Here is a 14,015-nt window from a genome sequence, read left to right on the forward strand (position 1 = left end):
TTTGTCAAAAATTTTGGTGGGGAAGGACAGTCTATATTTTCTAGTATTTTAACACTTCTTCCCTTTCAACCAAAATTCTGATAAGGATGTCATTTATTCATTTATCCAAGGCATTGATAAAATTATTAAACAGCATACAACTATGGCCTCCTTCCAAGAAGATATACATATATATATATATATATATATGATTAAAAAAAAAAACACCTTACCTTCTGTCTTAGAATCAATACTGCATATTATTTCCAAGGCAGAAGAGTGGTAAGGGCTAGGCAATGGACATTAAGTAACTTGCCAAGAGTCATATAAAGCTAGGAAGTGTCTGAGGCCAAATTTGAGCCTAGGACCTCACATCTCTAGGCCTCTCAATCCACTGATCCACCTTGCTGCTACCTCCAAGAAGATATTGAACATTTATTAACTATTCTTCAAATATAATCCTTTAAATAGATCAAAATCCATCTAACTGTACTGTTATCTCATTTACAGGTACACTCAAAGACGTTATTTGTAATGGATCTATCATATCCAACTAATTTTGGTCTCAAAGTTAATGGGCACAGTATGTCCTTTTATCACCCAGGATTTTCCAGACACCAAATGCTATTCACCTAATGATCACCATTCAAATTTCCTAGCTTGCTCAATGGCAAAATGATCCTGGGTACTTTGTGGTCCATTTGTTTCTTATCTTCTCCCAAAATTATAGTCACACTTTGAATGTAACAGTCAAATACTAACTCAAAGTTCCAATAAACCAGTAAGAATAAGACCATTTGAGAGCTGCAAAGTTAAAAACAAACTACTCTGCTACCAACTGAAATAGTAGCTGCTTTGAACATGGTTTACACATATATAAAGCTTCTACTGTGTATACATACAAAGCCCCTACTGTACAAGGTTAGATAGGATCCTATAAACCTGTTCTCAAACATCTTACAGTCTAGAAGAAAGGAAAGTCATCAGAAATAAATGTGTTTAAAAAGAGAGCAAAGAAATAGGCAAAGAAGAAATACAAAGAAAGGGTTATGAGATATTTTCAGAGGGAGAGATTGTTAAATGGAGCTGAAATCTACCTTTCACCATTTCCATTGAGCTGGAATCAATATTTTACCTAATTATAACTTTGAATAGTGACACTTCATGGGATTGCTTACTTGCACTGATCAAGACATTGCTGTATTCTTATTGTTCCTAGTCTTTTTTTTTTCCTGGAGCCGAGGGAAACAAATTAATCCCTTTTCTACATTTCTAATGATTTGGAGATAGCAACCATGATCCCAGTTTAGCCTTATTTTTTCCTGGTTAAAAATATTCAGTTCCTTCAGCTGAATGTCCTATGGTCCTCTCTCCATGGCATGATTCACCTTATTAATTTTGGTACCAGAACTGCCCATAATGACCTAGCTGTGTTCTGACTAGGACAAAGAATAGTCAGACTATCATTTTCTTTTCTAACTAATGTTACATTAGCTTTTTCAGCTGCCATGTCTTATATAGCTTACAGTCTTCTAAAACCCCTGTACCTTTTCCCTATAAATCGATGCTTAACAACCATTGTAAATTAGATATTGTTTTCCCATCACCCAGAAGAAAAATCTTGTCAATCCTTAAATTAAGCCCAAAGACCATAGCACTATTTTCTTTGCCCTCTTACTTTTAACATCTTACTTTAGCTGACTTGTCCTCCTCAGGAGAATGAAAGGATTCGAGGAGAAGCCATCTTCCTCTATGGAGATGTAATCCATAGTGGTGGAAAGAAGTTTGAACACAAATTGAAACTGCATGCTTTTCAGTGCCTGGTTCCTCTCCTTTTCCATCTGGCTGACTCTTGCCCAGAAGTTGTTGGGGTAAGAATGGGGTCATTCACCTAGGACATCCTAGAAACCTCTTGTGAGCCCAGGGTATGCTAAGCTATGCCATGCAGAATATAAGGAAAAAAGAATAAACAGTTTCTGTCCCTGAGATAATTCAAAACTTGCATGGGAAGAGAAGATTCACCCACATAATTGTTCAGTGGTTTCAATCAAATCAAATTTCTTCTATACAAGACAGTCATCATAGTAGGCCTTTAAATAGTAAGGGAAGAGTTTATAAAGGGTACTGTGTAGGCTTTTGGTTGATCAATGGGAGGTGGATGGTCGCTGTCGATGGAGACAGTTATAGGAGAATATAAAATGGGATTGTGGAAATCAGAGCTACAGACCTGGGGCTAGTGAAAGTGACAGGTGGACTCTTTAAATGAAGGAGCCAACTTCTCTTTCCTCTGTTCTCCCTTCATGCCTCCCCTAGTAACTCATTAGGAACACCTCTGGTACCTGAAGGGAGACCTAAGAACAGGCTCCCACCAATCATTTTGGGTCTTGTGGAAGCACTTCTTGTCATATAATTTTTTTTTTTATTATTTGTCTAAAGTGTTCAGAAAATAGATAGGGAACAGGGAAATGGCCCCAGAATTCCCAAGGCTTTGGAAAATCCCAAGATTTGGAAAGTTGGGAGGGGCAAAGACTATGTTAAAGTCTGAAAGTCAAGATTCTGACATGAAATTTGTTTTTTACTGGCAGAAGACTAAGTTCACATTCATGCGTCTTGCCATATTATTCAACTGGGGCTTTCGGAAGGAACTATTTAGCACTCTGGCCTGGCGTGAGGGCAAGGGAGCTGAGAATGACATCTTTCTCTACATGGTAAGAGACATAAACTTCCATCTGGGAATGTCAGTATCTGTGGGGTAGAGGGTGGGGATAGTTAGGAGCAATAGACCAGGCACATGACTTCAGAAGAGATGAACTTCACCATGAGAGGAACATTCAACATTCTTCTGCAATCACACAGTACAGAACAGAGGGAAATATGATGATATTGTCCCTCTTTAGACACTACATTGCTCCTAAAGCAGCCTTTGGGTGCTATTGACTTATTTTGAGCTTACGAACCTAGTTCCCCCACATTTTTGTCTCTCATAGTCCTCTCAGCAAACTTTTTGTTTGGGATGCTATATTATTTTTTTATTTTAATAACAAATGTCTAGATGAGTTTTCTGAAGTTATATAATGAAAATTGTCTCTCTCCTTTCTTCCCTTCCCCTTCCCAGAGCTGGTAAGCAATTAGATCTGGGTTACACATGTAATATCATGCAGAACATGTTTCCATATTTTGTGAGTGAATAATCTTATGAACCCAAAGCTCCAAGACACATACCCAAATAAACAAGTGATAAATCATGTTTTCATATGCATTCTTACTCCAACAGTTCTTTCTCTGGAAGTGGATAGCATTCTTTTTTCACAAGTCCCTCAGAATGGTTCTGGATCATTGTATTGCTATTAGTAGCAAAGTCTATCACATTTGATTGTTCCACAATATTGCTGCTACTGTGTACAATGTTTTCCTAGTTCTGTGTATTTTACTCTACATCAGTTCACATGTGTCTTTCCAGCTCTTTCTGAAATCATCCTGTTGATCATTTCTTATAACACAATAGTATTCCACTACCATCATATACCACAATTTGTTCAGCCATTCCCCAATTGAGGAATTTCTAACTTTTCTAAAATTTCATTCACTTCCTTTACTTCTTTCTTATTTTTGGTTAGATTTATCTAGTTCTGATAGGAGAAGGTTGATGTCACATACTAGTATAGTTTTACTGTCTATTTCCTCCATAAGCTCTTTTCATATCTCCTTTAAAAATCTGGCTGCTATGCTATTTGGTGCATATATGTTAAGTACTAATATTACTTCATTGTCTATACTGCATTTTAAGATATAATTACCTTCCTTATTTCTTTTAATTAGATATATTTTTACTTTAGATTTGTCTGAGATCATGATTGCTACTCGTGGGTTTTTTTGTCTCAGTCAAAGCCCAATAGTTTCTGCTCCAGTTCCTTACCTTTACTTTGTTTACTCTATGTGATTTTACCTGCCTCAAATGTGTTTCTTGTAAACAACATATGATAGGATTCTGTTTTTTAATCCACTTTGCTATCCACTTCAGTTTTTTGGGTGAGTTCATGCATTTATATTCATAGCTATGATTACTATCTATGTATTTCCCTCTATCTTGTTTTCCTCTTTCAATCCTGTCCTTTCCTCTTCCCCCACACCAATATTTTGCTTTTAAACAGCCCCTCTCCCATTCTGCCCTCCCTTATATTACTCCCCTCCCCACCAACTCTTTTCTTATTTCTCTTCTACTTCTTACAGGGCAAGATAGGATTCTATAACCCAATGAATCTGGCTGTTCTCTCTGTGAGCCAATTCCAATGAGAGTAAGATTTAAAGTATTACTCATCACCACCCTCATCCTCCTCTCCACCATAATAATTCTCCCCCACCTGTACCTCTTTATGAGACATAATTTACCCTATTTTACTTTCTATCTTCCCATTACTCTTAATGCAATCCTCTTTTTTACCCCTAGATGTTTTTTGCATATTATCCTCAACAGCTTACTACTACATTCTCTTTATGTACTTCTTTTTAACTACTATGATAATGATAAAAAAAATTGAGTGTTACAGATATCATATTTCTATATAGGAATATAAACAATTTGATCTTATTGAAATCTTTACATTTTTTCTCTTTTAATGTTTCTCTTGAATTTCGTATTTGAATGTCATATTTTCTGTTGAAGTCTTGTTTTTTCTTCAGGAATGCTTGGAAATCTTCTATTTTATTAAATGACCATCTTTCTCCTGAAAGAATATAATCAGTTTTGATGGATAGGCGATTCTTGATTGTATACCCAGTTCCCTTGCCTTCTGAAATATTATATTCCAAGCCTTCCGGTCCTTCAATATGGAAGCTGCCAGATCCTGTGTACTCCAGACTGGGCCTCCATGATAACTGAATTGTTTCTGGCTGCTTGCAATACTTTCTCTTTGGCCTGGGAGCTCTTGAATTTGGCTATAATGTTCTTCTGAGTTGTAATTTGGGAATTTATTTGGGAATTGCATGTGGTCTGTGGATTCTTTCCATTTTTATTTTACCTTCTTGTTCAAAAATATTAGGTCAGTTTTCCTTGATAATTTCTTGTAATATGATGCCTAGCTTTTTTTTTATCATGACTTTCTGGTAGCCCAATAGTCTTAAATTTTCTCTCCTGGATCTATTTTCCAGGTCAGTTGTTTTTTCAATAAGATATTTCTTATTTTCTTCTATTTTTTCATTCTTTTGATTTTGTTTTATTATTTCTTAATGTCTAATGAAGTTATTAGCTTCTATTTGCCCAATTCTAAATTTAAAAAAATGAATTTGCTCTATAACTTTTTGATTCTCTTTTTCATTTGGTCCATTCCACTTTTTAGGAAACTTTTCTTCATTTGATCTTTTTTTCCCCTCTTTCCAGTAGGTCAATTATGCTTTTTAAAAAAAGTCCTTTTCTTCATTGGATTTTTGTCCAGCTGACCAGTTACTGCTTTCTAAAGCTATTATTTTCTTTTTGCTTTACTTTCATTTCTTTCTCCCACTTTTCTTTGATCTGTCTTATTTGATTTTTTTATTTTCTTTTTGAGTTCTTCCAGCACCTGAGATCAATTCCCATTTTTCTTTTAAGTTTTGCATGTGGTTACTTGGATCTCATTGTCCTCTTTGTCCCCATAGAAATTTTCTAGGGTTAGGTGTTTCATTATTTGCTCATTTTTCCAGCCTTTTTTTTTTTTTTGCTTGTGGACTGTGAGTTCTGAAAGCTGATGATTCTGTCTCCTTTGCTGATGGTTTATAGGATGCAGCACTCAGCTATTTTGCCCTGGAGCTAGATCTTCATCACAGTGCAGACTTGAAAGGGCCAAGTGCTATGGACTTCTAGGCCTCACTGTGAGCTGGTGACAGATCCTGGGACTTCAAGGAGTGGGTCTGGGGTGGGTGGGGTGCTGTGTTGTTGTTGTAGGCAGGGTCCTGGGATCCTAAAGTTAACCTCTGCCCAGATTCAGAACCTGGTGCAGTAGGTGGAGAGGTGGTTGGCCATCACTCCTCATTGTGCAGTTTTGCTTCTGGTTCACCCTTATTTCATAGAAATTGACTCTCTCAGTCTACATTTCAATTTATATTAATTGGGAGACCCTCCTCACTCCATCTTGCTATTGATTTTTGACTCCTATCATTTTAGGCACTTTTTAAAGATTGGTATAGAAGGATTATCAGAGCAGTTTCAGCTTTTGATGCTATTAAGCCACCATTTTGGATCCCTCCTTATATGATCCTTGATGGCACCAGAGTCCTAAGGGGACACTTGTATCATTTCCCTCTGTTAGAATGTAAATACTTTATATTTGTATAATGTCTTCTTGCTCACTTGTATTTACCTTTTTATGTTTCTCTTGATACCTTTTGCATTACAAAGTTTCTACTAAGCTCTGATATTTAGTCTTTCACAGTTGTTCATATGTAACATTTCTGTTACTATATACATTTTTCTCTTGGTCTTATAACATAACTTGTTCATCCATTCTCCATGTAATGGACAACCCCTCAGTTTCCAAATTTTTGCCTCTACAGAAAGAGCTGCTAAAATATTTTTGTACGGGTAGGTAATTTTCTTCTGTTGCTGATATCTTTGCTCAGCAGTGGTATTGCTGAATCAAAGGGTATGCATAGTTTTGTGGCTCTTTGAACCTGATTCCATATTGTTTTCCAGAATACTTGTATCAGTTCACAGTTCCACTGATAATGTACTAAGTGTCCTAATTTTCCCACATCTTCTCCAGCATTCATCATTTTCCTTTTTGATCATGTTAGCCAATCTGGTAGGTGTGAGGTAGTATCTCAGAATTGTTTTAATTTGCATTTCTCTAATCAATAGTGATTTGGATCATTTTTTCATATGACTATAGATAGTTCTAATGTCTTTCTCTAAGAACTATCTATTTGTATTCTTTGACCATTTTAAAATTGGATAATCCTTTGTATTCTTACAAATTTGACTCAATTCTTTATGTATTTAAGAAATGAGGCTTTTGTCAGAGACACTTACTATAAATCCCCCCACTCCAATTTGTTGTTTCCCTTCTAAACTTGATTGCATTATTCTATTTGTTCAAAACCCTTTTAATTTAATGTAATCAAAATTATCTATTTGATTTTTGTAATGTTCTCTATGTCTTGTTTGGTCATAAATTCTTTCCTTATCCACAAGCCTTAGGTAAACTTTTCCATGTTCCCTTAATTTGTTCATGGTATCATCTTTCATTTTTAGATCAAGTATCCATTTTGAATTTGTCCTGGTGTGTGGTCTGAGATATTGATCCTTCCCCCAATTCTATCATATTGCATTTTTCTTGGTTTTTTTCTAATATTTTTTTGTCAAATAGTGAGTTCTTTTCCCAAAGCTTAGTTCTTTGAGTTAATTGAATACTAATGGGCATCAGCTACCATGTGTTCATTACCTAATCTGTTCCACTGATCCACCACTGTATTTCTTATCCAGTCAGTGCCAGAGTGTTTGATAATTCTGCTTTACAGTATAGTTTGATATATGGCAGAGCCAATTCTCCTTCCTTCATATTTTTTTCATTAATTTTATTAATTTTTTTTATCTTTTGTTCTTCCAGATAGACTTTGTGATTGTTTTTCTTAGTTCTATGAAATAATTTTTGAGTAATTTGATTGGTATGGCACTGAATAGGTTAAATTAATTTAGGTAGGACTATCATTTTCACTATATTAGTTCAGTCTATACCTGAGCAATTAATATCTTTCCAATAATTAGGTCTGACTATTTCTATGGAGAGCATTTTGTAATTGTGTTCATATAGTTGCTAAATTTGTTTTGGTTGGTAAAATCCCAGGTATTTTATATTGTCTATAGTTATTTTGAATGAAATTTCATTTCTATCTCTTGATGTTCAATTTTATGGGTGGTAAATAGAAATGATGATGATTTATGTGGATTTACTTTGCATCCTGCGACTTTGCTGAAGTTGTTAATTATTTCTATTAGTTGGTATACCATCATATCATTTGCAAAGAATGATAACTTTATTTCTTCAATGCAAATTCTAGTTCCTTTAACTTCTTTTTCTGTTCTTATTGCTATAGTGAGCATTTCTAGTATGATATTAAATAAGAGTAGTGATAATGGACACTTACTTTATCCTTGATCTTATTGGGAAGAATTTAGTCTATCCCCATTATAGGTAATGCTTGGTGATGGCTTTAAATAGATGCTCCATTTATCACTTTGAGGAAGGTTCCATTTATTCCAATGTTTCCTAATTTTCTTTTTACAAGGAATGGGATGTTTTATTTTGTCAAATGCTTTTTGTACATCTATTGAAATAATCATGATTTCTGTTGGTTTTGTTCTTGATATGATCAATTATGCTGATTTTTACTAATATTTTTTCCTAATATTGAACCATCCCTGCATGCCTGGTACAAAACCCACCTGATTGTGGTGTATGATTCTTATGATATAATGTTGTGGTCTCCTGGGGGAGCATTTTATTTAAAATTTTTGCACCAATGTTCATTACAATATTTGTGTCCTAAAAAGAGTTTGGAAGATTTCCTTCTCCTATTTTTCTAAGTAGTTTATGGAGTATTAGAGTTAATTGATCTTTGAATGTTTGGTAGAATTGACTTGAGAGTCTATCTGGCCCTGATTCTCTTTTTCTTAGATAGTTCTTTGATGTTCAGTTTCTTTTGTGAGGGTGTTGTTTAAATATTCTATTTCTTCTTTTAGTAATCTGGGTAGTTTATATTTTGGGAGTATTCATCTATTTCTCTTAGATTGTCAGATATGTTGGCATAGAGTTGAGTAAAATAACTTCCAGTAATTGATTTAGTTTTTCCTGCAGTGGTTGTGATTGTACTTTTTTCATTTTTGATACTGGTAATTTGGTTTTTTTTAAACCAAGTTAACCAAATCTATTTCATTTATTTTTTTCATAAACCAACTCCTTAACTTATTTGTTACTTCAATTTTTAAAAAGTTTTAATTTTATTAATTTCACCCTTCATTTTCAGGTTTTACAATTTGATATTTACTTGAGGAGTTTTAATTTTTTCTTTTTCTAGTTTTTTAGTCACATGCTCAATTAATTGATATGCTCTTTCTCTATTTTATTGATGTAAGCACTTTGGGGTATGAATTTCCCCCTAAGTACTGCTTTGGCTACATACCATAAATTTTGATTTGTTGTCTCCTTATTGTCATTTTCTTTAATGAAATTGTTGATTATTTCTATGGTTTGTTCTTTGACCCTTTTGTTCTTTTGGAAAAGATTAGTTTCCAATTAATTTTTAGTCTTTCTGCTGCCCTTTTTCAAGTGTAATTTTTATTGCATCATAGTGTGAAAACCATGCATTTAGTATTTCTGCTTTTCTACATTTGGATGTGAGGTTTTTTTGCCCTATTATATGGTTGATTTTTGTGAAGGTACCATGTACTGCAGATAAAAAGGTGTATCATTTTCTATTCCCATTCAGTATTCTTTAGCTTTGTTTCCTCTGACAGAGTTGGAATTGCAGAGTGCTGTCTGCTCCAAGTTCTGCTGATCTTTGCAGATGCTGTGCTGCCAGAGCTCCTCTCTCTTCTTATCCTAGCCTAGTGAGACACATTCCTCCAGCTTTCCTTTATTTTGAGGAAATTTCTCTTCTTTTCTTTTTTTCTTTTTGTATGTGTGGAGGGAGGGAGGAGCAGAGTATCTTTTACATCACCATCTTAGTTCCTAACAGGTAACTAGGGATTATACTTAGTTTTCCTGGGTAAATGATTTTTGGTTGTAAGCCGTTTTTCCTCCTTTTTGGAATATTTCATTCTAAACTTTCTGCTCTTTTTAACTGATAGCTTTTGACTCTTGTGTGATTCTGATTGCAATTCATTGTTTCTTAATTTTTTCTGCTATTTGTAGTACTTTCCACTTCATCTAGAAACTCTGAATTTTTATTATAATATTCCTTGAAGATTTTCTTTTATAGTTTCTTCAGCAGGTGATTGGTTCTGTTTTCTTATTGCCCTCTGGTTTTAACAGGTCTGTGCAATTTACTTTTTATTTCTTGAAATATTACATCCAGACGTTTTCATGGCTTTTAGATAGTAAAATGAATCTTAAATTATTTTTCCCAGATTTGTGTACCAGATTGTCATTTTTTGGAGTTTTTTGATTGTATATAAGAGAAAACCTTATTTTTCCCCATTTTTCAGTCTTTTTGACTTTGCTTTAATATTTCTTGTTGTCTCATGAAGTCATTAGCTTCTGCCTGGTTCATTCTAATTTTTATGATGTCTGTTATTTGGATGAGGTTTTGTACTTCTTGTGTTAAGATATTAAAACTCCTTCCAAATTTTCCAAAGTTTTATTTATTTTCTAATTCTTTCCATTAACTGTCATTTCATTACTAATATAAATTTTAATTTTTAAAACAAACAAAAACTCTTGCTTTATCTTTTTCTGTACATTCTAACTGATCTTGTGGTCAAGCTATTTTCCTTTAAGGATTTCTTGCAGGTATTTTAGAGTTGGCCTTTTCTGGATTTGTGTCTTGGTAATCCCTGACCCTTTAATAGTCCTTTATGGTGGGAGTCTTGTTTTGATTATACATTATTACAATTGGATTTCCCAAGTTGAACTTTATGGTAGGGCTAGGCTCTATGTATTTCTAGATGGAATGTCATCCGGGTGTATTTTATCTGGAGTCTTGCTACTATACCAAGTGATAGAATATTGCCACTATACTGAATGCTTCAGGGATTGCAGTGACAGCTCAGGCCAAAGAACTGCACATTTTAATTGGGCCTTGTGTAATCTGATCTCTAGACACCCAGTTTAGGTGTAGGCATCATAACTATACAGACCTGCCCCTCAGGGGTCTTCCAATATACAATTACTATTCCCAGTCTCTGCTCACTATGCTTGTTGGATTTGCAGGTGCAGAATAAATCAATAGGACTAACCCTGTTAAGAGGCCAGGGGCTGAATTTTAGATCTCTTTCTGAGTTCAAAGGGACAGAGCTACAAATCTAACCCTGCTCCACAATTCCAGACCTAGTCATTTGCCTGAAGGTTGAATTCATCATGGGCTGCAAAAATAAATATTCACTGTGTTTTTTTCTTATACTTCCTGATCCCTACTCAGTCTAGCACCCTTCTTAGATCTCTGCTTGAGTAGTTGTGGACTTTATTACTTCTTGCTATTCTGATATAGTTGCTAGTCTTTGAGGGAGAATATTCTCACCAACAGGGTGAAAAAAGATTTATGCAGCCAATAGAATCAGAAATATGCTTTGAAAAAAAAAAACAGAGTTCAAATGCCTCCCTGAAGTTTTGGCTTCTGTTGGTATCAATCTATATGACCTGCTACTGCTTGGTTATAACTACTGGTGTGGTCCTGGAGTGGGTCTGTCATACACACTCCTAACTCAAGTGTGACAAAGAGACTCAGCCACAGAAGATGTAGATGAACCCTGAGGGATGAGAAAGATAGAGAGACCAGTATGGTTTAAGTATGGAGTGCAAATAAGGCAAGTGGAGGCAAGGAGCTAAGACTGCAAAGAGAAATGGGAACCAATTTGACGAAGGTTTTGAATGATCTAGTCTCCTTCATGATTTCACCTTTATGCTCCTTCTTGGTTCTCTCTCCCTTCCTCTAAAATGAGCATCTAGTGTCTTTCTTAGAGTTCCCCAAACTAGGTAGTGACTCATCTTTCAAAGCTATATATCTTCTCTTGCTCATTCAAAATTTCAACCAATCAGTAAGGATAATATCAATCTCTAATATTTTAAAAGGTTTAACCACTTACAACATACTTCCCATTCTGCCCCAACAGTTCTATGAAAGGGAGGAAATCAGGAATTATTAACCCATTTCAGATGAGGAATTGAGGTACAGAGAGGGGACATATTTTTCCAAAGCCATGCAATATTTGTCAGTATAAGAACCAAGATTAATCATTCAATTTAACAAACATCCATTAGGGACATACTATATCTGATATTGTGCTAGACACTGGAAGTTTAAAAAGAAAAATTTTAAAGGCTCTGTTCTCAAGGAGTTTACACTTTACTGGATGTCAGTAATAATAGTAACTCATTTTTTTATAATGTCTTAAAATTTACAAAGTACTTTCTTTACACACCTCATAGAGATGTTTATTATTATCCCACTTCACATATAAAGAAAATGATACCCAGAAAGGGGCTATGTCTTGCCCATAGTCACACAGCTAGAAAGTAACTTAGCCAGGGCTTAACCCTGTATCTTCTAATTCAAGGTTTTCATCTTTTCCCACAATACCATACTTCTTCTTTGTCCCAAATGATGATTACTGAAGACTGCTATTAAATTATTATTATCGTATATATCCTATATTATCAAAACAATTATGATAGCTTAATAGGCCCATCCTTCCCTCAGAGGGATTTGTCTTTTAAAAGAGGAATCTAGAGAGAACCATGTATAGTTCAAGGAAATTAAGTGATAACAGTCAAATTCTTAGCGCTGTATTTAGGGCAAAATCTTTAATGTGCCCCTTCATCTTATCTATATCCCGTAGAAAATATTCCATTTCTTAATGGCCAGGTCCATCTGGGTCGAGAGGCAATGAAAGACTTCCAGCCATGCTTCATCAATATAGAAATAGCCTTGGAGTTGAGAGAAATGATTATCTCTTTTGAGAAACTGAGAAAACTCTGTCTATTCATCCATTTGCCTGGGGCTTAAAGGTGTCAAATTATAAACTGCTGGAGCTAGAAGGGACCTTAGAGGTCACACAGTCAAAAGAATCACACAATGTTGAAAGGGTCCTCAAAGCTATCTACTTCTACACAGTTATGACTAATAAAAGATACACACACACACATACAAAATTTCTGAGGCAATTCATCCCACTTTTGGGCACAACTCTTATCCTTGAGGTGTTTTTTTCTTACATCAAACCTAAATCTTCTTTCATGTAATTTCCCTCATTGCTCCTACTTGGACTCCAGGAGATGAAGCAGAACAAATCTAATTATCTTCCTCATAACAACCTTTTATCAAGCCCTTTCAAAGACTTTTCTTTTCCATGAAAAGCATCCCTACTTCTTTTTTCCATAGTGTGCTGAATTTAATTCCCATATATTTATTCATATCTTTGACAGACTCCAAAGCTTTAGCATGATGGATGGGGAAACCAAGTCCAAAGAAGACAATGGGATTTGCCTGAAGTTATACACAATTTCTAATGGGGACATACATTGTGGGAAAGGTGGAGCTGAATTGTTCCCTCCCCTTTGCTTGGGCAAAACTCAAGAAGGGCTGCTAGTCTCATATGCCAGAAGCCACTGATATTTTCCCTCTTCTGAACTGGATCTTTAATTTCTTATCTTTCCTCTCTTCCTTTCCAGGTGGAGAGTAATTTTGGAGAATACCATTTGTTCCTTCTGCAGGCTTTTATGTATGTCAAAAGCCCTCAGAAGAACCTCCAACGAGCTGCCATGAAGTTTATTGGTAAGCTTCATTTAATTTTGATCATTTTGGTTTACTAGCCCATTCCCCTTCCCCTCAGGATCTCCCCCAAAGCCCACTCTGCTTCTGGGCTCTCTTGGATTATGAAACACTGAACATATGTATCCCTTACATCCCAACTCTGGCCTGCCCCGGGCCAATTGTGCCTAATCCAGAGTGGGCAGAGATGTGGTCTTCTGATGGGGCTAGGCTCTAAGTTTCCTCTTAAGGTTAGAGCCAATCCCCATATCCATAACTGGGCTAGGATATTTTAGAGTCACAATTGTTGATTGATGAGAGGGTCTCTCAAATCTAGTCATGCTATAAGACAGGGGCACCCTGCTCATAGCTGAAGAAATGAAAGCCTGGAGCTGCATTCTCCCTCATGTCCAGGCTGTTCTCTTCCTTGTGTTTTTAGGTGGGATGCTTCATGAGTATTTTTCTGATCTCTGCTTTTATTTGAACAAGTCGGATATGAAGCTACTGACAAAAAGTAAGCTTTAGTCTCATATTTTTACTACTTAAGTTTGGGATCAGGATAAGAGACCCCAACAGACCAGAAGCAGGAGTCAGGTGAAACC

General features: G+C 35.4%; 1 protein-coding gene and 1 long non-coding RNA gene across 5 annotated transcripts in view; one reads left to right on the forward strand and one right to left on the reverse strand.

Moving 5' to 3' along the window:
- Positions 1–14,015, forward strand: part of LOC103099968 (maestro heat-like repeat family member 5) — a 108,963-nt gene that overhangs the window by 94,269 nt on the left and 679 nt on the right. For all 4 annotated transcript variants that reach the window (XM_056820743.1, XM_056820744.1, XM_056820745.1 and 1 more), the window contains 4 exons: positions 1,695–1,850; positions 2,565–2,687; positions 13,335–13,437; positions 13,853–13,927. In XM_056820743.1, coding sequence (XP_056676721.1) covers positions 1,695–1,850; positions 2,565–2,687; positions 13,335–13,437; positions 13,853–13,927 — 457 coding nt within the window. The remainder of the gene's footprint in view (positions 1–1,694; positions 1,851–2,564; positions 2,688–13,334; positions 13,438–13,852; positions 13,928–14,015) is intronic.
- LOC107651907 (uncharacterized) overlaps positions 1–14,015 on the reverse strand; it is a 38,746-nt gene that overhangs the window by 11,078 nt on the left and 13,653 nt on the right. The window lies entirely within an intron of this gene.

Source organism: Monodelphis domestica, chromosome 3 (assembly GCF_027887165.1).
Source record: "Monodelphis domestica isolate mMonDom1 chromosome 3, mMonDom1.pri, whole genome shotgun sequence".
NCBI classification, from domain to species: Eukaryota; Metazoa; Chordata; class Mammalia; order Didelphimorphia; family Didelphidae; genus Monodelphis; species Monodelphis domestica.